General features: G+C 43.2%; 1 protein-coding gene across 2 annotated transcripts in view; it reads left to right on the top strand.

Moving 5' to 3' along the window:
• The window catches only part of KIF6 (kinesin family member 6), a 407,764-nt gene that overhangs the window by 94,452 nt on the left and 290,702 nt on the right, over positions 1–22,610 (top strand). For both annotated transcript variants that reach the window (XM_066361424.1, XM_066361425.1), the window contains exon 6: positions 15,514–15,643. In XM_066361424.1, the coding sequence (XP_066217521.1) occupies positions 15,514–15,643 (130 nt within the window). The remainder of the gene's footprint in view (positions 1–15,513; positions 15,644–22,610) is intronic.

Raw genomic sequence — 22,610 nt, forward strand, 5'->3', positions numbered from 1 at the left:
TCCCAAACACCCTGAATACCATCCAGAAAGGTAGAACTTTCCACAGAGGAACAATGTGCAAGACATGAGGTTGTGGTTAGAAAGGCCAGCGCTGAGGAGTCCTGTGAAATAAGAGCAGAGAGGCCGACTGAAGCCTGCTTTTGAGGGACTCAAACAACAGGCTTTGGCAGGAGATTGATCTGTATTCTGACAGGTGTCTTAATTAGTTTTCTAGTTCCACTCTAACCTGTATACCTCTAGGCTAAACCTTGCTTAAAATTATTTTGTTTTGTTTTTTCTTAAATGAGAGGAGAGGAGATAGAGAGACAGACTCTGCCTCTGCCCCGACCAGGATATACTCAGCAACCCCTATCTGGGGCCATGCTCACAACCAAACTATTTTTAGTGCCTGAGGCAGAGGCTCCATGGAGCCATCTTCAGCACCTTGGGCCAATGCACTCAAACCAATTGAGCCATGGCTGCGGGAGTAGAAGAGTGTGTAGGGATGAGGGGTGGGGTGGAGAAGCAGATGGTCGCTTCTCCTGTGTGCCCTGACCGGGAATTGAACCCAGGATATCCACACGGTGGGCTGATGCTCTACCACTGAGCTAACTGGCCAGGGCCTAAAATTGCTTTCAACAAATTTCACATCTACGCTAAAGAACTTAAAGCCTGCTTAGTCATAATCCCGAAAGAAAGGGCTTGGCTGTAGTGGACGTGAAGGAGGAGATATAAATCTGGCAGGTATACAGAAATAAAGAAATAAGAAATGAAGTCCATTGACGGTGCCCAGCACCTTGGATGGGATTGTATTTTGAAAAGAAGGTGAACCATAGTGGGCTGGTGCTCTCCTCATTTTACTGACGAAGGAAAATGAGCTCTAAGTGTCTGACTCGCTCAGGCTCTCAGAGCTAATTGGTTAATGGTAGAGGAAGGATTAAAAGCTAGAATTTTCACTGTCATGCCACAGTGGCAAAAATAGCTTCCAAGATTTCACTGTGGGGTGTAGAGAGTTAAGGAGTCATGGAAGTGAGAAGGAGATTTCTACTAGAAAACTTGCCTGGGCGGTGGTGGACTTCCTATGGGGGATGGCAGAGCACCGGATCGAGGCCCGCTGCCGTTGGCAAATACTGCTGTAATCATTTACCGTGGGTTTTCAGACGCAATACCAAAAGCACGATATGCGAAAGAGAAAAAGAGATAGGTTGAACTTCATCAAAATGAGAATCCCCTGCTCTGCGAAAGACACTGTTTAGAGAATAAAAAGACAAGACAGAGACAGAAAAAAAATATATTTACCAAACACATATCTAATGAAAGACTTACATCCAAAATATACAAAGAACTCTTCAAACTCAACCGTGAGAGAACAGATAAACCAGTTAAGAAACGAGCAAAAGATCTGAATAGACCCCTCACCAAATGAGCATATAAAAGATACATGCATCCTGTCCTTAGGGAATTGTTCATCCAAGCAACAGAACACCGCACCTCACCTCTCAGAGCGACTAAAATCCAAAACACTGGCAATACCGAATGCTGGCAGAAACGCAGAATGGGAGCTGTCTCATTCATTGCTAGAGGGAATGCAAAGTGCTCCAGCCATGTTGGAAGACATTTTTCTAGTTCCTCACAGACTAAATATAGTCTTAGCAAATGGGCCAGTGATCAGGTTCCTCAGTATTTAACCAAATGCAAAAAGTCAGTGCTTGCCCGTGTTGGAGGAGGGGCCGAGGAGGGGGGAGCAGGTGAAGCTGTTCTATGTGGTACTGTAATGATGGTGGGTACATGACATTAGGAATTTGTCAAAACCCATAGATCCTTTTCCCAGAAAACTTATCAGCCATTAAAAATAAATTTAGCTAGTGGAAAATCCTTCACGAGGCCTGTTTCCTTTTCACACATTCCTATTAATCTTGGAAAATTGGTTTGCTTTCTGGCACAACTTGTCCTAGACTGACCTTGTGTTTTCGTTTTTTGTTGTTACTGCCCAGGTGTGGACTCAGCCTTCCTTTAAGAAGCCCTGTACTTGTTGTTATCGTTGTTGAGTGTGTTTGGTTTTTTTTTTTGAACTTATTTAAACTAAGAAACAAAACAAACAAGAAAAGTCACCCATTCCTCCCACCCCCACTTCTGGCAACTACCGATCATGTTCCCTGTATCTCTGAGAATTTACAACAAAATAATAAGAAGGAATGAATTATTGAAACATTTAACAACTCGGCAGACTCTCCAGGGATTTATGCTGAGTGAAAAAAAGCCAATCCCAAAAGGTTATGTGCTGTATGATTTATTTTTTAGTAAGTATTTTTTAGATGGCAAAATTACAGAAATAGATAGCAGATTAGTGGTTGGAGGAATTAGGGAGGGGCTACAGGCCAGGGCGCGCTCCTTGTCGTGCTGGACTACTCTGTGTCTTACCTGTGGCAGGGGACACAAAAAACCACCATGTGATAGACACACCCACACAAACATGCAAATCTGGAACACCTGCCTAGATCACTGGATTGTATCAATGCCGTCGTCCTGGCTGTGTTTTTTTTAAATATGGTTTCACAAGGTGTCAGTGTTGGGGAAAATGGGTATAGGTACAAGGAATCTCTGCATTATGTCTCAACAGCTGTATGTGAATCTACAATCACAAAATAAGTTTAACTAAAAGGAGTTGGCTGTATGTTTATAGAGAGACATATATGCATATACACACAGATGTATATTAAGTCTGTTCTGTATTTAGTAATTTAAGTGAAAACAGAACTTCTGTTTTTGAAAGCTTTTTACATCATATGCTATAAAAAGAATATAGTTAGACTCTAAGTATGTCTCATGAAGTGGAACAGTGTAACTTCTGGTCTGCACTGTTGGGAAAATAATCACCTTACTTTAGTGTAATTTTAGTCTTCCTAAATAGGGACACATATTCCATTTAAGGTTCCCAGGTTGGTCATGGTTATTATTACGAAAAAGTCAGTAAACTTCAGCATTTAGTATTGAAATCTTGTTTGTGTTGTGTTTTCTAAATAATTTAATATCAAAGGAAAAAAGTTGACAGATGCTAAATCTAATTCACCACATTTCTAACCTCATCAGTATAAAGCACTGCAAGTTACTGTAGATACTAACGAGATTAATGTACAGGCTCAACACACACATGGCCTCAGTCTAGTCATGTGGAATCATTCATTTATCTAACAAGCATTTATCAAAACCCAACTCTGCTCCACACACTGTGTGAGGCACTGAGTTTACTATCGTCATCTTTGCTCTCGTGGAACTCTCACAGAGTGGGTAAACTCGTATAAAACAGCATAGGGGGAATATGGAAAACTTCCTAAGAGAGGCACAAAGAATGACAAGTGCTTAAAGGAGAAAGAACTCACATCAGGTCATGTGATCAAGGAAAGATTCATAGGGAAGATGGTGCATGAAATGGCCCCAGAGGGGAGGTGTCCGACTTGGGGCAGTGGAGTGTGGCGTTCATGTGGAAACAAAGATGGGAGAGGGAGAGGAAGGTTAATAGAAAAAGTAGTCAGTAGTGAGTAGGACTGAAATGAATGGGAGTCACCCCAGAGCATTGTGGGAAGTTACGAGGGCCATTGAGGTGGCAGTGTGAGGGAATACAGTAGAGGGGCAAAATTCATAATCCAATTGCCTGACCGGGGGTGGCGCAGTGGAGAGCCGGCTCACCAGCTTGAGCGCGGGGTCCCCGGCTTGAGCGTGGGATCATAGGCATGACCCCGTGGTCGCTGGCTTGAGCCCAAAGGTCGCTGGCCTGAGCAAGGGGTCAGTGCCTAGGCTGCAGCCCCCCAGTCAAGGCATGTATGAGAAGCAATCAATGAACAACTCAAATGAAGCAACTACAAGTGGATGCTTCTCATCTTTCTCCTCCCTCTCTCTCTCTTCCATTCTCTCTCTCTCTATATAAATAAATTTTAAAAAATAATTTAATTTATTGAAATTTGACTATGTATAAAAATCTCCTGGGATGGTTGTTAAAAAAAAAAAAAAAAAAAAAAAATATATATATATATATATATATATATATATATATATATATATATATATATATATATATATATATGTCTGGCCTTTACCTCTAGAAAATTCAAACATGAAATAGGTTTGAATAAGCTTCCCAGGGTGTTCTACTGCAGGTGGCTTGTCTTAACCCCTTCCCTGTTCCACCCAAGAGGAAGTTCTTTTCAAAGATACCAGGGATATCTCTGAAAGGGGCAGATAGGCACCTATCTTGTGCTAGTGTTTTTGCTAGGGATCTTTCATACATCATTTCACTTAAGGAAGTAACTATTATAACCCATGTTTGATGCATGACTAAACTGAGGTAAACATTGATTGTGTGATATTTCTCCAATTCCGAGTCTGCCAAAATATTGACCAGGGTATCAACCTCAGTCCGTCGAACATCAGAGCTGGGGTGTTGGTGCTCTGGCCACGGAGACCCGTGTTGTGTCCCGGCATTCCCTCTGTGCTCCGGGCAGACTGTGGGTGTCCGGGCTTCTTCAGGCTGCGGGGGCGTCCCACGGAGACCCGCGTTGTGTCCCGGCATTCCCCCGGTGCTCCGGGCAGACTGTGGGTGTCCGGGCTTCTTCAGGCTGCGGGGGCGTCCCACGGAGACCCGTGTTGTGTGCTGGCATTCCCTCCGTGCTCCGGGCAGACTGCGGGTGTCCGGGCTTCTTCAGGCTGCGGGGGCGTCCCACGTGAGCCGTGTGTGTCCTGGCATTCCCTCCGTGCTCTGGGCAGACTGCGGGTGTCCCGGGCTTCTTCAGGCTGCGGGGGCGTCCCACGGAACCCGCGTGTGTCCAGGCATTCCCTCCGTGCTCCGGGCAGACTGCGGGTGTCCGGGCTTCTTCAGGCTGCGGGGACGTCCCACGGAGACCCGCGTTGTGTCCCGGCAATCCCTCCGTACTCTGGGCAGACTGCGGGTGTCTGGGCTTCTTCAGGCTGCGGGGGCGTCCCACGTGAGCCGTGTGTGTCCTGGCATTCCCTCCGTGCTCCGGGCTGACTGCGGGTGTCCGGGCTTCTTCAGGCTGCGGGGGCGTCCCACGGAGACCCGCGTTGTGTCCCAGCATTCCCTCCGTGCTCCGGGCAGACTGCGGGTGTCCCGGGCTTCTTCAGGCTGCGGGGGCGTCCCACGTGAGCCGTGTGTGTCCTGGCATTCCCTCCGTGCTCTGGGCAGACTGCGGGTGTCCCGGGCTTCTTCAGGTTGCGGGGGCGTCCCACGTGAGCCGAGGGTTTGAGTCCATTTCGGCTCTCGCTGTTGTGTGTCAGCCACTCTGCACGGCTCTGAGACTGCCCGCCCTGCCCTCAAAGGGCTCTAGTCTAGTGGAACAGACTCATAAACTGATCATTGCAACCTTACACAGCCAGTGAGAGCGTGCTCTGGCTTCCTTAAGGACAGAACAAGGGAGGACACTCATTTCAAACGGGGAGTTCGGAGATGGCTGGAGAAAAACTCCGCTGCACTAGGGTCTCCCACCTCAGCTGGGACCTTCGCCTGCTCAGCAGGGGCTTCCTTTGCCCAAGCCTTTGTCTCCCTTTTCCTCGCAACATCTCTATCAAACGTCTGGCTCTTGAGTCAAGGACTACCTGCACCAATTCTCTTTGAAGCCAGTTGCATCCTTAGCTCAGAGAGAATATGGAAACTGTGAAACAGGAATTCCTTCAACTTCCTGCCTCCCGTCCTGTTCCCACTCACCTCCTCTTCTCTAGTCTCAGAAACTGACTATGACAGCCAGTCCTTCCACTTGTACTTTGGACCCTTCTTGAAGTCCTGGAGACTGGAAAGTCCACAGTCAGGGTGCCAGCAGGCTGGGTTCTGGGGGACGGCTCTTTTTCTGGCTTGCAGACGGCTGACTTCTTGCTATATCCTCACAGGGCTGGGAGAAAACAGAATCCTGCTCATTCCTCTCCCTTACCTCTGCGGTCCTCAGAGTCTTGCCTTACCCAGAATTTCATGTAGTTAGAATCATGGATTTTGTAGCCTTTCCAGTCTGGACTCTTTCCCTAGGTAATATCTATGGATTCTTGGTTTTGGTTTGTTTTTTTTTTTGGCTTAATAGCTCATTTCTTTTTAATGTTGATGACTGTTCCATTGTCTGGATGTGCCAAGCTTATTTATCCGTTCACCTACTGAAGGACATCTTGGTTGCTTCCAAGCCTTTTAAAATTATGAATCAAGCTGCTGTAAACTTCCATGTGCAAGTTTTGTGTGAACATTGTTTTCACCCCCTTTGGATAAAAACCAAGGAGCACAGATGCTGGATCATATAGTCAAAGTACTGTTTAGTTTTGTGAGAAAATAGCCAAACTGTCTTCCACAGTGTGAGTGCCATTTGGTATCCCCACCAGCAATGTTGAAGACTTCCTGTTACTTCCCATGCTCACCAGTTTGATGTCGTCAGCGTTACAGATTCCGGCCATGTTAATATGTGTGTAGTGGTGTCTCGTTGTTTTAACTTGCATTTCCCTGATGACCTGTGATGTGGAGCGTTTTTTCTTATGCTTATTTTCAAACTATGCATCTTTGATAAGGTGTCTGTTTAGATCTTTTCCTCATTTCTTAATTGGGTTGTTTACATATTGTTGAGTTTTAAGAGTTCTTTGTATATTTGGGATAACAGACATTTATCAGATGTGTCTTTTACAAATGTTTTCTCACAGTCTGGGGCTTATCTCTTACTTTTATTGGCATTATCTTTTGCAGAACCAAAGTTTTTAATTTTAATGAAGTACAGCTTATCAATTATTTCTTTCAAGGATTGTGTATTCAGTGTTGTATCTAAAAAGGCATCACCATATCCAAGGTCATCTAGGTTTCTCTGCATGTTATTTTGTAGGATTTTAATAGTTTTGCATTTTACATGTAGTTCTACGATCCATTTGTGTTCATTTTTGTGAAAAGCGTCAGTAAGCTCTGTGTCTAGATCCATCTGTTTTCATGTGGATGTCCAGTTGTTTTAACACCATTTGTTGAAGAGACTGTATTTGTTTCATTGTATTGCCTTTGCTCCTTTGCGAAAGATCAGCTGACCATATTTATGTGAGTCTATTTCTGGGCTTTTTATTCTGTTCCATTGATCTATGCCAACACAGGTCTTAAAATTGGTAGTGCCAGTCCTCCAATTTTGTTCTTTTTTCAATATTTATTTGCTATTCTTTGTCTTTTGCCACTCCATATAAATTCTAGAAGTATTTTGTCAACATCCACAAAATAATTTGCTGGGGTTTTGATTGGGACTGCATTGAATTTGTGTATCGAGTTGGGAAGAACAGACATCTAGACAACATTGAGTCTCCTTATCCATGAACATGAACTATCTCTCCATTTATTTAGTTCTTCTTTGGTTTCTTTCATCAGAGTTTTGTGGTTTTCTTCACGTAGATCTCGTGAATATTTTGTTATTTCATTTTGTTGAGTGCTAATGTAAATGGTATTTTGTTTTTAATTCCAATTGCCACCTGGTCATTGCCAGTATACAGGAAAACAATAACTTTTGTATATTAACCTTGTATTCTACAATGTTGTTGTAATCACTTACTAGTTCTAAGAGATTTTTTTTTAAATTCTTTTGCCTTTTCGGTATAGATGATTGTCATCTGTCAGTTCTTTTGGATTTTCTGTGTAGGTGATTGTCATCTGTCAACAAAGACCGTTTTATTTCTTTCTTCCCAATTCATATACCTTCCATTTCCATTTTCGCATTATTGCATCAGTAAAGACTTCCAGTACAATGTTGAAAAGCAGGGTGAGAGAGGACACCCTTACCTTATATCTGATCTTAATGGGAAAGCTTTGGCTTTCTCACCATTTGGTATGATGTTAGCTGTAGGTCTTGTAGTAATCTTTATCAAATTGAGAATGTTCCTCTTTATTCCTAGTTTACTGAAAGTTTTTATCATGAATGGGAGTCAGATTTTGTCAAATGCTTTTTATGCACCTATTGATATGGTCATGTGATTAATTGATTTTAATTTATTGTGTCTACATAGATTCAAGTGTTCTTCCAAATATATGTCCCCCCATCCCCATGTTCCCCTCGACATCCCCCTTACCCCTCTCCTCCAACGCCTTCCTCCCTTCCCTCCAGGATTTGTTTTTCTGCTCTCTATAACACTGTGTTATGTGTATATAATTTCACTAATCTCTTTCCCTTCTCTGATCTCATCCTCTCATCCCCTTTCCCTCTCTCTTTCCGCTTTCCCTCTGGTCCCTTTGATCCTGCCTCTGTCTCTATTCCTCAGTTCACATTGTTCATTGGATTCCTCAAATGACTGAGGTCATCTGATATTTTTCTTTCTCTGCCTGGTCTACTTCACTTAACATCATAGTTTCCAGGTTCATTCATGTTGTTGCAAAAGGTAAGATTTCCTTCTTTTTCATGGCCGCATAGTATTCCATTGTGTATATGTACCACTGCTTTTTAATCCACTCGTCCGCTGAAGGACACTTGGGCTGTTTCCAGATCTTGGCTATTGTGAACAATGCTGCAGCATGGGGTGCATTTCTTCTTTTGAATCAGTGATGTGGTGTTCTTAGGATATATTCCTAAAAGTGGGATAGCTGGGTCAAAAGGCAGTTCCATTTTTAACTTTTTGAGGAATCTCCATACTGTTTTCCACAGTGGCTACACCAGTCTACACATTCCTACCAGCAGTGCAGGAGGGTTCCCTTTTCTCCACATCCTCGCCAGCACTTTTTATGTGTTGTTTTGTTAATGAGCGCCATTCTGACTGGTGTGAGGTGGTATCTCATTGTGGTTTTAATTTGCATTTCTCTAATGATTAGGGATGTTGAGCATTTTTTCATCTGCCTATTGGCCATCTGTATGTCCTCTTTGAAGAAGTGTCTATTCATTTCTTTTGCCCATTTTTTGATTGGATTGTTTATCTTCCTGGTGTTGAGTTTTACAAATTCTTTATAAATTTTGGTTATTAACCCCTTATCAGACATATTGTTGAATATGTTTTCCCATTGTGTGGTTTGTCTTTTTATTTTGTTCATATTGTCTTTAGCTGTGCAAAAGCTTTTTAGTTTGATATAGTCCCATTTGTTCATTCTGTCCTTTATTTCACTTGCTCATGGAGATAAATCAGCAAATATATTGCTGTGAGAGATGTCGGAGAGCTTACTGTCTATGTTTTCTTCTAAGATGCTTATGGTTTCATGACTTACATTTAAGTCTTTTATCCATTTTGAGTTTATTTTTGTGAATGGTGTAAGTTGGTGGTCTAGTTTCATTTTTTTGCAGGTAGCTGTCTAATTTTCCCAACACCATTTGTTAAAGAGACTGTCTTTACTCCATTGTATGCTCTTACCTCCTTTGTCAAATATCAATTGTCTATAAAGGTGTGGGTTTATTTCTGGGTACTCTGTTCTGTTCCATTGATCTATATGCCTGTTCTTATGCCAGTACCAAGCTGCTTTGAGTACAATGGCCTTGTAATATGACTTGATATCAGGAAATGTGATACCACCCACTTTATTCTTGTTTTTCAAGATTGCTAAGGCTATTCATGTTCTTTTTGGTTCCATATAAATTTTTGGAATATTTTTTCTATATCTTTGAAGTATGTCATTGGTATTTTAATAGGAATTGCATTGAATTTATAAATTGCTCTGGGTAATATAGACATTTTCATGATGTTTATTCTTCGTATCCATGAACATGGCATATGCTTCCTCTTGTTTGTATCTTCCTTGATTTCTTTTATTAATGTTTTATAATTTTCCAAGTACAAGTCTTTAACCTCCTTGGTTAAATTTATTCCTAGGTAACTTTATATTTTTTTTGTTGCAATAGTGAAGAGGATTGTTTTCTTAATTTCTCCTTCAGACAGTTCCTTGCTGGTTTATAAAAGTTCCTCTGATTTCTGAATATTAATTTTATATCCTGCCACCTTGCTGAACTCATTTATCAGGTCCGGTAGTTTTCTTACTGCAACTTTAGGGGGTCATGTGATTTTTCTTTTTTAGTAGGTTGACATGATTGATTATATAATTGATTTTTGCATGTAGAATTAGCTTTGTATACCTGGAATAAATTCCATTTGGTCATAACGTATAATTTGTTTTATATATTATTAGATTCAATTTGCTCATACTTTCTTGATAATTTTTATATCTCTATGTTCATGAGAAATAATGGCCTGTAATTCTTGTAATGTCTTTGTCTAGGTTTGGTATTAGTATAATGCTGGCCTCATAGAATGGGTTAGAAATATTACTTTTGCTAATATCCTAAACATTTTAGAAAAATTAGTATAATTTTTCCTTTAATATCTGTTGAAGAATCTGGTATTTTAGTAGGTTAACTTAAATAGCTTAATTTCTACAATGTCATGTGACTAGCTATATTCTTCATTATCCATAAAAATGTTAAATAAAACTATAAAGAAAAAATATGATTTTGAGCTACTAGAAAGAGTTTTCACATAAATATTTCAATTAGTCATTAAATAGCAAAAATATCCATCACTTTTATCTTGTTCTGTCTAGGTTAAGACCAGTACAAAAAGTATTGTAGGTTCATAAAACTTCTTCAACTGATATATTTCAACTCTTTGTAATTTATAACAGAGGGAATCTTTTAGATTTTTAAAAATCAACATAAAAAATATCTACCTTTGAAATTGTTACAATGCAGGAAGAGGACCTCCCCTCCTTACATATTTCTTCTAAAAGGTTGCATCCCCTCTTCTCCCCAAAGTTTCACCGCAGAGAACTTCTGAGAATGTGTGCTGGGCTAAAACATAAAAGGAAGTTCAAAATCGCTGAACCAGAGAATATTCTCTTTATTGAAACAAATAGTGATACTGTGTTTACATGTGAAACATACCTGGTTATTTAGAATAGCCTAGTGGTTCCCCTCACATTTTCATGGGGTCTGCCTACTGTTGATATTGCTCTAAACCAGCATAACTAGACAGGGCTACCTCTAGTCTCTATGTTAACTTTATGCGAATTATTAAAAGGCACGCCTGTCATTTGTTGGGAAATTGTTATAATGTGCTGGTTTTGTTAGAAGGTACTTTACTCTGACAGACACTTATCCTAATAAATATACAAGCTCATCATGTTAATAGCACCCACTTGGACGTGGTACCATTGAGCAGTGCCTTTTCCGCACAATGAAATGAGGCATTTGCAAGTAGGAAAAGAAAAATAGAGATCACCATGGCAGCATTTGTCTATAGCGGTATCAGATTCATGGCAGTAACTCCTGGCACGCTCCTGTTCAACGGGCTGGTGGTGTTGGAATGTTGTGGGGGCGGAGCGTGGGTGGGGCGGGTTCTTTCATTGATGGCTTCCATTACCGAGAACAAGAGCTTGGCTATGGCTCTTTGTGTGTCCTCCAGTCAGTTAGCCTGCAAGTTCCAACTATGCAGCTAAATGGAAAAGATCCTCTGTTTACAGAGAAAACACAAAGCTCGCTTCTCCCCCATCATTAAGCAGACCGAGTGTACTTAGCAGAACTTTTCCACTTAGGTGTCCAAGTTAAGGCCTATCAGTGACTATTGCTTGAAATCTAAACATTTTAGAAACATTTTTGGAGGAAAAATGATTCGCAGGCCCTTTCTAAAAAGTACCAAATAAATAGTTTGGGGGTTTCCATCTTGGAATTAAGATGTTTATTTAAGAAACTCTAATAAAGCCCTCTTTCATGTCCATGAAAATTATAGTCAGAATCAAGTGACGACTAAGGACTCAGGAAATAGCTATTGATTCTTGGGGGTGGGGTGGGGAATGGGGCCAGAGAAGAAAGCAACTGGAGGAAAAACTTTTGCTAGTGGTTCTTATTCCCTCCAACTTTGAAAAACCGTCCCACCAGCCGCAGTGTAAGACACTCTCCCTCCCGAACCCTAGGCATGACTGAGGCTGGGGCTTTCTGAGCAAAGCCCTGGGGGTGGGCAGGGCGGGGCTTACACGTGGGCGGGGCTGTAAGGCTTAGGACAAAGGGCTGCGGGGCAGTAAGGGGAAGTCGGAAGACTCTGAGGAGAAGAGCTGGCAGGGTCTCTCTGACTGTAGAGAGAAACATGCCCCGCAGGAAAACCCATATGGATGACAGAGATGGAGCCATTGCTAGTGAGCCCGGTGATGAGGCCTAAGCAGGGAGAGAGCCCGCAAAGAAGCTAAACGATCTGGACACCAACCTGCCTTCTTATATCTTTTTCAAAACCCCCATGGGCAAGAAATCAGAAAATAGTGAGGGAAACATACTATTAGATGAGTCAGAGAAATGGGTAGTGGTACAGTATAAAAGACAGCTGAGGGAAGGGGGGGCATGCGCAAATTTATTTTGATCAAAGTGACAAAGCCAGCCAAGCACCTGGAAGTAAATATGAAGCATAATGGTTCTGAATAAGCCACATTGGAGATCAAAGAGTCTGAGCCACGTCGAAGGAAAAGGTAGCTTAGCCAAATGCCATTGACGACATTTCACAAACACTCTCTACCTTCCGTTTCTGATCGTTCTATATAAATATAACCCTAAATCCATTTCGGTTGTCTAATAAAGTGACCGCTCTTAGAATCCTGTAGTTGCTTGTTTCCTGTGTTTCTTATTTCAGTGAAATAATGGTGAGAGATCTATGTCTGGTGTGTCCTTACTCTCACTTAGATCGACTCAGCAATGGTAGAGACCCTATGGAAGTTCAGGTAGATGCATAATACCAGGTTGAGCTTTAGTTATTGTTGTGGTTAATGGGAGGCTTGGTTGACCCATCAGCTGCGCAGTTGGGAGGCAGAAAAGGAGCTTCCCCTGGAAGGGCAGGCTATTAAGACGTGACCTTGCCTATTAGGTGTGGCTCAAGAGTGGCTTTGGGGACAAACAAGAAGATGAATGACTGCGCTCTGGGCATGGGGTGGGGCCGAGTGGAAAGTACAGGTGAAGAAGCCAGACGCCTCCTCCCATTTGTCTACCTGGAAGGGCTGGGAAAGATGAAGCCAGTGGCTCTCCACCTGGGCTGCCCAGGAGACTCACCTGGAATTTTGACAAAAGTCTGATACCCAGGCCACACGCCCGGGAAGTCCAATTGGAACCTCTCAGGATGGGTGGGACCTGGCACCGGTGTTCGACTGGTTTTAAGTTCCGTGGGCTGGTCCTGTGTGCGGCCAAGGTGAGAACACCTGGAGTCAATGAGACACTGTGGGTGTCGGTCCCGCTTTCGGTGCCCAGTGGGTGTCAGCATCCTTCTCTGGGAAGCAGTTCCTGCTACCCACCGCTCCCCTCTCTGGACTTGCTCAGAAGGCACGGGATAGTATCGTATCGGCCTTGGCCCACCACGTGTGTCAGAGACGACTTGTCCTCAGCGCGGGAGAATTCTCTTTATCTTCCTGTTGAAAAGACAGAACGCTCTTCTCACTTTTTCTGTATTGTCTCATCACTTATTTCATGCTTTTATTTCCTTCCAATATTACTCACCTTCTTTCACTTGAAGCCCCAGAATCTGTAGATGTAGGAAGATTTGTAACTTCTAATTCCCAAGAGATTGAATTTAGCCAGATCTTCTCGAGGACTTCAGAAGGATCAGGGTGGAAATAAATTGTGGAGAATTTAAAAAGCTTCCCCAAAATAGAACGCAAGTCATCCATTTCGGTTAAAAATGTCTTCATGTGTTCCAAGCATTTGTGAACTCTGAAGCATTTTTAATAAGCTTACTTATGAGTCTTGTTGAAAAATAAATAAAATACACTTGTTTTCATCAAGGGGAGAGATCTTTTTCCATCTTAGTTGGTATTGTTGGAGGAGACAGAAAGGAGCCCAAACTTTGGCACAGGAATACGATATTAGTGACATATTGGCCACAGATGTGCTGGCAGAGCTACATCGCCTTCCTGTGATTAGTGTTCTCAGTGCCCACAAATTACGTACGGAAGTCCAGATTACCTCTTAATAAAAGGGGAGAGTGAGAACTTACGGTGTTTGTGAAATCTTCATTTTGTTTTTAAGGTATTCTCGGTGTGTTTTTATAAGTAGGCAGGTGACAAATGTTTATTTGGCAATTACACTTTCAGAGACGGGCTGTGGGGCGGGTGCCAGCCCTGGCCCGCTGTCGCCACTCCCAAGGGTGCTCAGCCAGCGCAGATTCCTGGACACACTCTGGCAATCCTTGTAAATAATACGATTTCCTTCCCCGAACAATTCTGAGGAAAGTGAGGAAGGCGAAACTCAAGAGGCAGACGGGAACTCTCGCTGTAACTGGACGGCTTGGCTCTGCAGTGGCGCACTGACGCGGAGTAGGGGGAGCTGGGCGGAGCTGCGTTCGCCTGCAGAACGTGCCGCGAGGACCCTGTGGAAAGCGTAGGCAAGCGAGCTCTGAGGACGGGGTTAGGACTCACCTGGGAGGAAGTGGCGTTGACACCAGGCAGTTTCAGTAGAGGAGTGTGATTCCAGCCCCGGCGCTCCTACTGTAAGGACGCAGTGGAAGGAAAAGGTTACGTTGTAAGAGGAAAAAGGATCGAGAAACACATCTAGCTGATTGATGGACGTGAAAATAATAGTGACAGCCTTTTTTTTTTTTTGTATTTTTCTGAAGCTGGAAACGAGGAGAGATAGTCAGACAGACTCCCGCATGCGCCTGACCGGGATCCACCCGGCATGCCTACCAGGGGTGACGCTCTGCCCACCAGGGGGTGATGCTCTGCCCCTCCGGGGCATCGCTCTGTTGCAACCAGAGCCACTCTAGCGCCTGAGGCAGAGGCCAAGGAGCCATCCCCAGCACCCGGGCCATCTTTGCTCCAATGGAGCCTCGGCTGCGGGAGGGGAAGAGAGAGACAGAGAGGAAGGAGAGGGGGAGGGGTGGAGAAGCAGATGGGCGCTTCTTCTGTGTGCCCTGGCCGGGAATCGAACCCAGGACTTCTGCACACCAGGCCGACGCTCTACCACTGAGCCAACCGGCCAGGGCCAATAGTGACAGCCTTTTATAAGACTTCTTGAGAATATTTTTACTCACGTTGGTAAGGAAACTAGACAAGGCAATGACTCCCGGCAGGGTGACGGATGCCTCGGTTTTCATCATTTTTCGATTGATGAGCTTACCAATGTTAAGTGCCCTGTAAAAACTGAAATTGATATGAAATTGAACCAAAGGGGGGAAAGTAGGCAAGAAATTCGTGCACGACCTATGTCAGAAGCTGAATTATTATACGGAGAGGACAACGTGGCCAAGTTTTTTTGACATGTAGGTAGAAGGTTCTCTATTTGTATTTTTAGTTTGGTAACAATATGCCTTTTCATATGATTTAGGGATCTGACGATGGCAAAAAAGCAGATGGCTTTAAATCAGGAGCCTGTGATATACTTTGCGGCCCCAAAGCTATTTGATCTGCTGTCAGGATAATGTCAGTGTTTGATGCTAATCGAGGACTATCTGCTGTCTCGTGTGTTGTTTGATTTTATAAGTTCAAGACACCATAATATACAGCTTAAAAAAAAAACACAAACCTGTAAAAAAAAAAAGACTTCAAGTTCTTTTGATTTTTCAAAGTACCATGTCTGTTTCCCACTTCCCTAGGAAGGTGACGATATTGGAGGACCCTGATCAGAACATTCACTTGAAAAACCTGTCTCTTCACCAGGCAAGCACCGAGGAAGAAGCTCTGAACCTGCTTTTCTTAGGAGATACCAACAGGATGATTGCAGAGGTAACCCACTCTTCTCTGCAAACTCTTCTCACAGGCTGCAAGGTGTCATAGCGTGTTAGGGACGGTGACAGCCTTTAAAACCGATCTCATCTACATCTCACATGGAGCCTAGGAAACCTAGACCCAGAGACGTGAGAAGGCTTTCTCAAGGTCAGCCAGCGCGTTAAAGAGCAGGAACTAAAATCTGGACTCTAAAGGTTTGTATTTTTCCACTTGATACAAATTGGTTTGCAGCTAATGAACGACAGCTCATTAAATGTCCCAAATGACAGGAAGTTTTGCCTAATTATTGAAATTTGAAAATACACAATTCATTCTTCCTAATCTCAAATCTTCACGTAGTGGCATTTGTTGACATATCCGTGCATTTTCACGCCTCCGGTGGGTTATGATGTACAAGGCGTTCAGAATCCCGCACGGGACACAGGAAGCACTCTAGGTCGGCAGGTCGGGGACACTGCGCAGTGTGGAACGTGAGCGGGATTCAGTGCGGTACTTGGGACAGCCTTGTCCTCTGTGTTGTTAACCTGACATTCACACCTAACTCGGCACCTGCATTTTACCTGGGAGCCCAGGGCGGGAGCCAGGACGGACCCAGCTCGGTCAGGGGACCCGAACCCAGCCATGGCTGACTGGAGAGAAAGGGTCACACAGCTCTCACAAAGCAACACCGTCACTGAGGTGAAAGGATGGACTGGTGGGGGTGTGGGGACAGTCCCCCGCTGTGCACCTCACTGGTCATCCGGGCAGTTTCCTTTTTAAACCGTGCCCCGCATTCTCTGTCTCTGACAGCAAGCAGGGGTGAGGGTGATGAGCTGGGAGGGCACGGGTCTGAGAAAGCCTGTCACTTGGCCCTTCCTCCTGCCCGTCTCCACCCTCAGGAACGCACCGCCTTAGATCCAGCGCCGTTCAGTGGAGCCAAATTCAGACACTGAAAAGTCGGGGTTGGCCTCTGTCTCTGTGTCGGGCCCTTCCCTTTGCCGTTGCCGCTGCTGATGTATTTTTACAGCTCTGCATCAATACTTGTCAGTAGACTAAAACAGGAACTAGGTTCTGTACCACGTATAATATGGACCTAAGGACCCTTTACATTATTATTTTCATTCCAGGAGACTTCTACATAGCTTTTAATTTCAGAATATCTCATTTTACTTTACAAAATTTGCATTCATGTTTTACACCCACGTTCTGCCCATGGGTCCCCTGTGCTGGTCGCGTTTGTCAACGTCATTGACGATGAAGGAGCGAAGCCATGTTAAGAATTAAGGAGCATCTTGATGAGAGATGTGGCATGCCCCGTTCAAAATCCTATTCCTCCATACACAGCTTAATAAACAGCAAATCAAGAGATATAGACTATAGATGGGTCCTCCCGCTAATGGAATACGGAGGAGAGAACAAATGCTCTCGGAGAACAGAGCGGAGAGTCCTGTCCCGGCCTCAGGGCTGACCTTCCTGCAGAAGTGACTCATCCCGAGAGAAGTCTAGGTCCTGTCCTCACAATTACGTCCCTCCCTCCCCACCTATAACAGGTCACTGAGGGCTCCTGGTCCTTATTTACCATGACCTCTCTTCACTTAAAGCTTGGCCATTGCTATCTGGCGTGTTCAGTTTAGCTAACCACATATTTTCAAACTATCGTAAAATTCTGTGCAGCTCACATTTACTTTGTGCAAGCTTGTCTGTCACGTCCTACCACTGGACGCAGTCCCGACAGTCTTTTCCTACTACTTACCGATGAATATCTGGTCATAGTGTTACAGATAAGCTAAGCTGCAACCCTGAGATGTCCAAATAGTGCTGGTTGGCATTTTTTTTTTAAATGCATTCATTTTTCCAGGGTAAAATCTGATTTCTCTTGAAAGTCAATCTAATAGGTTCTGGGTATTTCTGTGCTTTTATTTATTTATTTATTATTTATTTTTGGTAATAAGAGCTACTACCATGGTACATTGAGAAGCCTGCTCCATAGACCTGGCATTGTTGGAGAAACGACATATTTATCAATCATTTCTGACTCTTATTTATGGGGGAAATTGAGGCTCTAAGTGTCAGAACGCTTGGCCGACATCACATGTGCCTTGATGAAAACGGCGTGTCGGCGGCGGGCCAGGGTTCGAGTTTGACACTGGCGTCCGTCGCTCACGCCACAGCTCGCTGGTTCCAGGACCAGGCCGACGTATGTCAGACTTTTCACGTGAGGATGTATTTTTGGATTATTTAAAAAGTATAGCCAAGTATTTAGCACTTCGATTTATCTCTTCATTTATTGAAAGCGAATACCTAAAAATATAAATGAAAAATAACTCTCAGTCCCTGGAAATACTTTCTTATTCTAAAGTATATGCTTTTAAAAAAGAAAGCATGCTTTCGATTACACCCTAGCTGTCAGAATGTAATTTGTCAGCACGGAATGAGCTTACCAGGATAAAAACAACACACTATTCATTTTTTTTTTTTTTTTTTTTTTTTTTTTTTGCAAAAACAAGGTTCCCAAGTTCCCATTTACACAGAGAAACCCAGAAGTTGCCATGGTAACCAGAAAACACTTGCAAAACAAAGCCTGAATATGTGGGACACGGTGGACGCTCTTTCCTCCCATGGTCTCTGCAAGCCAGCGTTTTAAGGAAAAGTCATCAAGATTAGCTTCCTCCTCTTCTCGCCTACTCAGACCCCTTAGATGATTTCTGTAACCCTGCCACTGTTTTGAATAAGATCTGATTATATCCTTAGGGTAAAATTAAATTTAAAAAAAATTGAGTTGCCGTGCCAAAGAGAATAAATATATTAAACGCTGAACTGTGTGTGACCCGATGTCAAAGCCCACCAGTAGCAAGTATGCTGATAATGTGATGTCTTCATAGTTAAATGTTTCTATCAATTAATCGGGTCTAATTGGGCAAGACATTCCTCAGCTGATTGCCAGGCCCGGCACAGTTCCGTAGCCGGGACCCTCTGCTCGACCCTGCCCATGGCGGGGCAGTCTGTTCCCAGGTATAGCCAGGGGCTGACCCGCAGTAGAGCGCCCTGCCACGGACAGAAGACACCGTTTCTGGGATCCTGTTTCTGGTCTACGGATTCAGAATGTCTGCAGTGGAGCTTAGCAATGGCATTTTGGCATTCTAATGTGCTCAGGCTAAAGTTTGGGACAGTTGGGGGTTTTCCATTAAGAAGCTGGTTGAATGAAACCCACTCCCAGAGAAGTATGTGAGTGGGTCTGCATTCTGCACCATTGCCAACACCACTAAATTAGAAAATTCTACCAATTTGGTGGGCAAACCCCCCCCCCAAATTCTTGTTTTTGTGGGGATTCTTTTCATCTTTTCCAAGGGGAGATAGAGAGATAGACTCGTGCATGCATCCTGACCAGGATCCACTTGACAACCTTCATCTGGGGCTGTGCTTGTGATGGAGCTATTTTTAGCACCTGAGGCTCAGCCATCCTCAGTGCCCTGGCCGATGCACTTGACCAATCAACCTATGGCTATGGGAGGAGGGGAGAGAGAGAGAGAGAGAGAAAGGAGAGAGTGAGAGGTAGACAAGTAGATAGTCACTTCTCCTGTATGCCCTGACCAAGAATCAAACCCAGGACATCCACACACCAGGCCAACTCTCTACCACTGAGCCAACCAGCCAGGGCCATTTTTGTTTTTTTGTTTACCAAATTTTTTTATATCTTTATTTGCCATTTGTGATTTGTGTTTGTTTTTGTTTATGTCTTGTATATGTTTTTCTCTTGGAGTGTTAGAATAGGTGTTGATTTGATGACTCCATGAGGACTGGAATTTGGTCTTGTTTACCCTACAATCACTGCTTCTAGAAATGGAGCCTGGTACATAGTAGGGCTCAGTAATAATTATCAAGTGAATGAACACTAAAGATACTAACTTTTTGTCTTTTTCATATTTAGCAAATATTTTCCCCATTTTATACATTTTTAAAAAATATATAGTCAAATCAATCTTTTCATTTTATGGTTTCTGCTTTGGACATCAGGTTTAGAAATGCAGTTGTTCACTGATGAATGATTTCACTTATTAGAAAGTGTTTTGTTATTTTGAATGGAATGTGATGCCCGATTGCATCCACCCCGTCTTGTCCTGGGACAGGGAAAGGGGTGGTCATCATTAGAAGTTTCTGGGACACGAGTTCTTGACCTGAGTCTTAGAGAAAGAAACTGTTCTAAATGAACAAAAATCAAGCCTCATTCCGAATCCTCCCTCTAGAAATTGCCTCATTAATAAAAGTATTATTGGAATGTCCATTTTATGAAGTGATAACGTTGCTCACAGCGAATCATGCGTCTAACGTGAGGCCCCTATACAAGCCAATTTGGAGAATAGAATCAGTATCGTGTGTTAGGGTCCTTACCACCAAAACTTTGAAGTAGTGTCTGTTGTGGGTTAATTTCTCCTCCCCACTCCCAGATCATAGTTGAAGCCCTAACCCCCAGTACTTCAGAATAAACCTTATTGAGAGACAGGGTCTTTACAGAGGTAAGCAAGTTACAATGAAGTCATTAGAATGGGCTGTAAACAATATGACTTGTGTCCTGATTAAATGAGGATGTTTAGACAGAGACACATATGCAGGGGGCATGCCCGTGAACATGGAAATAGTCATCTACAAGGAGAAATGCCCCAAACAGGTCCTTTCTTCACAGTCCTCGGAGGAAAGAACCGTCCCTGCCAACACCCCCGTTTTGGTGTGACACTGCTTGAGGGGAAGTTTGATCAGAAAGGAAGATACTGTGCCAGTGTTGGGCAGGCCCAGGGTCCCTGGGTAAGGGTCTTGCTTTTTTCCCCATGGCTGCCTTCCCCGTGTGAACCATCAGGTGAGTTCCTCCAGCCAGTGTGACGTCTACTCTGTGGCTTCCTCACTGTCCCTACACATCCTTGCCAGGTCGTGGTGAAGAGTCCGAGCTTCCGGGACCTTCCGTTCTACTCCTGGCTCCACCCCTTCCCAGGTGTGTGGCCCCGGACACATCACCCCTAAACGGCACTTTCTAATCTGTAAACTGGGCGTAATAATGCCTACCTGCTAGGGTTATAGTAAGAATTAAATTAAATGACATTTAGAGAGACCCTACAGTTCTCAGCTAGCAACTGTTTAAAGACAAAACTGTTCACTGGTTCATCTCTATTCTCTCAGTACCTGGCAACAAGGTGCTCATTCATTCATTCATTGTTTTATTGAATTGCTGGGGGTGGGGGGAGGAAGTCCTGATTCTCAGGCCCAGAATGGAAAGGGCATGAGTACAGAGCACATCACAGATGACTTTGACTTTAAAAAACAGTTGCAAGACTTCAGACCTTTTGGAAAAATTTAGTTTCCAAATAATCATCCTACTGATAATGTTTATGGGACTTATAAATTATTTTTCCAGGAGCTATTTGAGGTCTTTTGACCTAACTCTTTGCTTGAAGTAAAAACACACACTAGATTTATCTGAGTTGTGCTGATGAGCTTTGTAAGCTCTCCAACTTTGCTCATTATCACGCTTGTGGAGTGAGTTGTGTGGCCTTGTGGGTGTGTAAAGACAGTCAGGAGACAGGGTGTGAGTGGAGTTAGTAGGTTTATGCCACTTATAGAAACAGCTGTCATTGGACACGCTGTGTATAACATGAGGGTAATGCGGGAAGGAAAGATTATCTTTACTATTAGGTTGTGTTTGTTAATAGCACTAAGCCTCAATCTCCTTGTGCGGTGTGTGTGGGAAACAAGAGGACTTAAGTTGTAATTGATGTTCCGGAATCATATTCCACTACACCATTAGACATTGACTGACACATACTCACATTTTTTTGTTTGAAAGATACATTAGTTGTAAACAATTAGCAAGTTTATTCCAAGATTTGTGAACCTGGGAAGAGCAAAATACACGGCAGGCTAAATATTTATGGCCCCTCCCATATTATAATATGAATAGCATCTCTTATTATTAGGTCCTAGTAGGCATCTAGAAGCCTTAGCAAAAGATGTGTTACCTCTTCTTCTATCTATTGCAGGGGTCCCCAAGCTTTTTACACAGGGGTCCAGTTCACTGTCCCTCAGACTGTTGGAGGGCCGCCACATACAGTGCTCCTCTCACTGACCACCAATGAAAGAGGTGCTCCTTCCGGAAGTGCTGCAGGGGGCCGGATAAATGGCCTCGGGCGGCTACATGAGGCCCGCAGGCCGTAGTTTGGGGATGCCTGATCTATTGTATGTCCTTACTAGAAGGAAAAAAATAAACTTAAAGTTTGAGCACATACTATATGCCAGGCATTTCTCTTTCTTACATTTTATATATGAGAAATATATATTTTAAAATAGTAACTTTGTGTTATAACATAGTTTGCATTCTGCTGTCATCTAATCTGATTAGCAGTATTGCATGAACCATGAGTTTTGAAATCTAAAATACTTGTTAAAATAAGTGAAGTGGTCTGGTATGGTCATTATTAGAATGTCAGAATGTGCATACCCTATAAAACATGATTAGAGAAACATAATCTTTTTGGCTGTAAAAATTTAGCTCTGTAGTTTTTCCTGATCTTTAAAATTCTCATTTCTGATTAAACATAGCAGAATAAAGTAATTTTCACTCTACTCCCTGTTATTGAAATTCGCCAACAACAGCAACAAAATGTGAAAACTAGAGGGGAATAAGAGCCGTTTTCAGTGAAACAAGGAAATAGCCATAACCTCAAGCCATGAGGAAAACTCGCCAAATACTATGAAATTTGAATTATGGTGAGGGAGGGCGCTGAGAGCCAACACATACATTTGCCAACCTCAGGCAGAAGGCAGTTTCCCTTTTAAGAAAGGGTCACAATTCTCAAACGCAAACCTGATGATCTTTTGGTGAGAGTGTTTAGATCTAAGTACATAGGCAAGTATGGTAGAAATGCTGTTACACAGATATATATTCCTGTACTATAAAAGGCGCATCCAAAAAAATAAATGTTAAAGATAGACCTTTCTT

The sequence above is a fragment of the Saccopteryx leptura genome, chromosome 1 (genome assembly GCF_036850995.1).
Source record: "Saccopteryx leptura isolate mSacLep1 chromosome 1, mSacLep1_pri_phased_curated, whole genome shotgun sequence".
Taxonomy (NCBI): domain Eukaryota; kingdom Metazoa; phylum Chordata; class Mammalia; order Chiroptera; family Emballonuridae; genus Saccopteryx; species Saccopteryx leptura.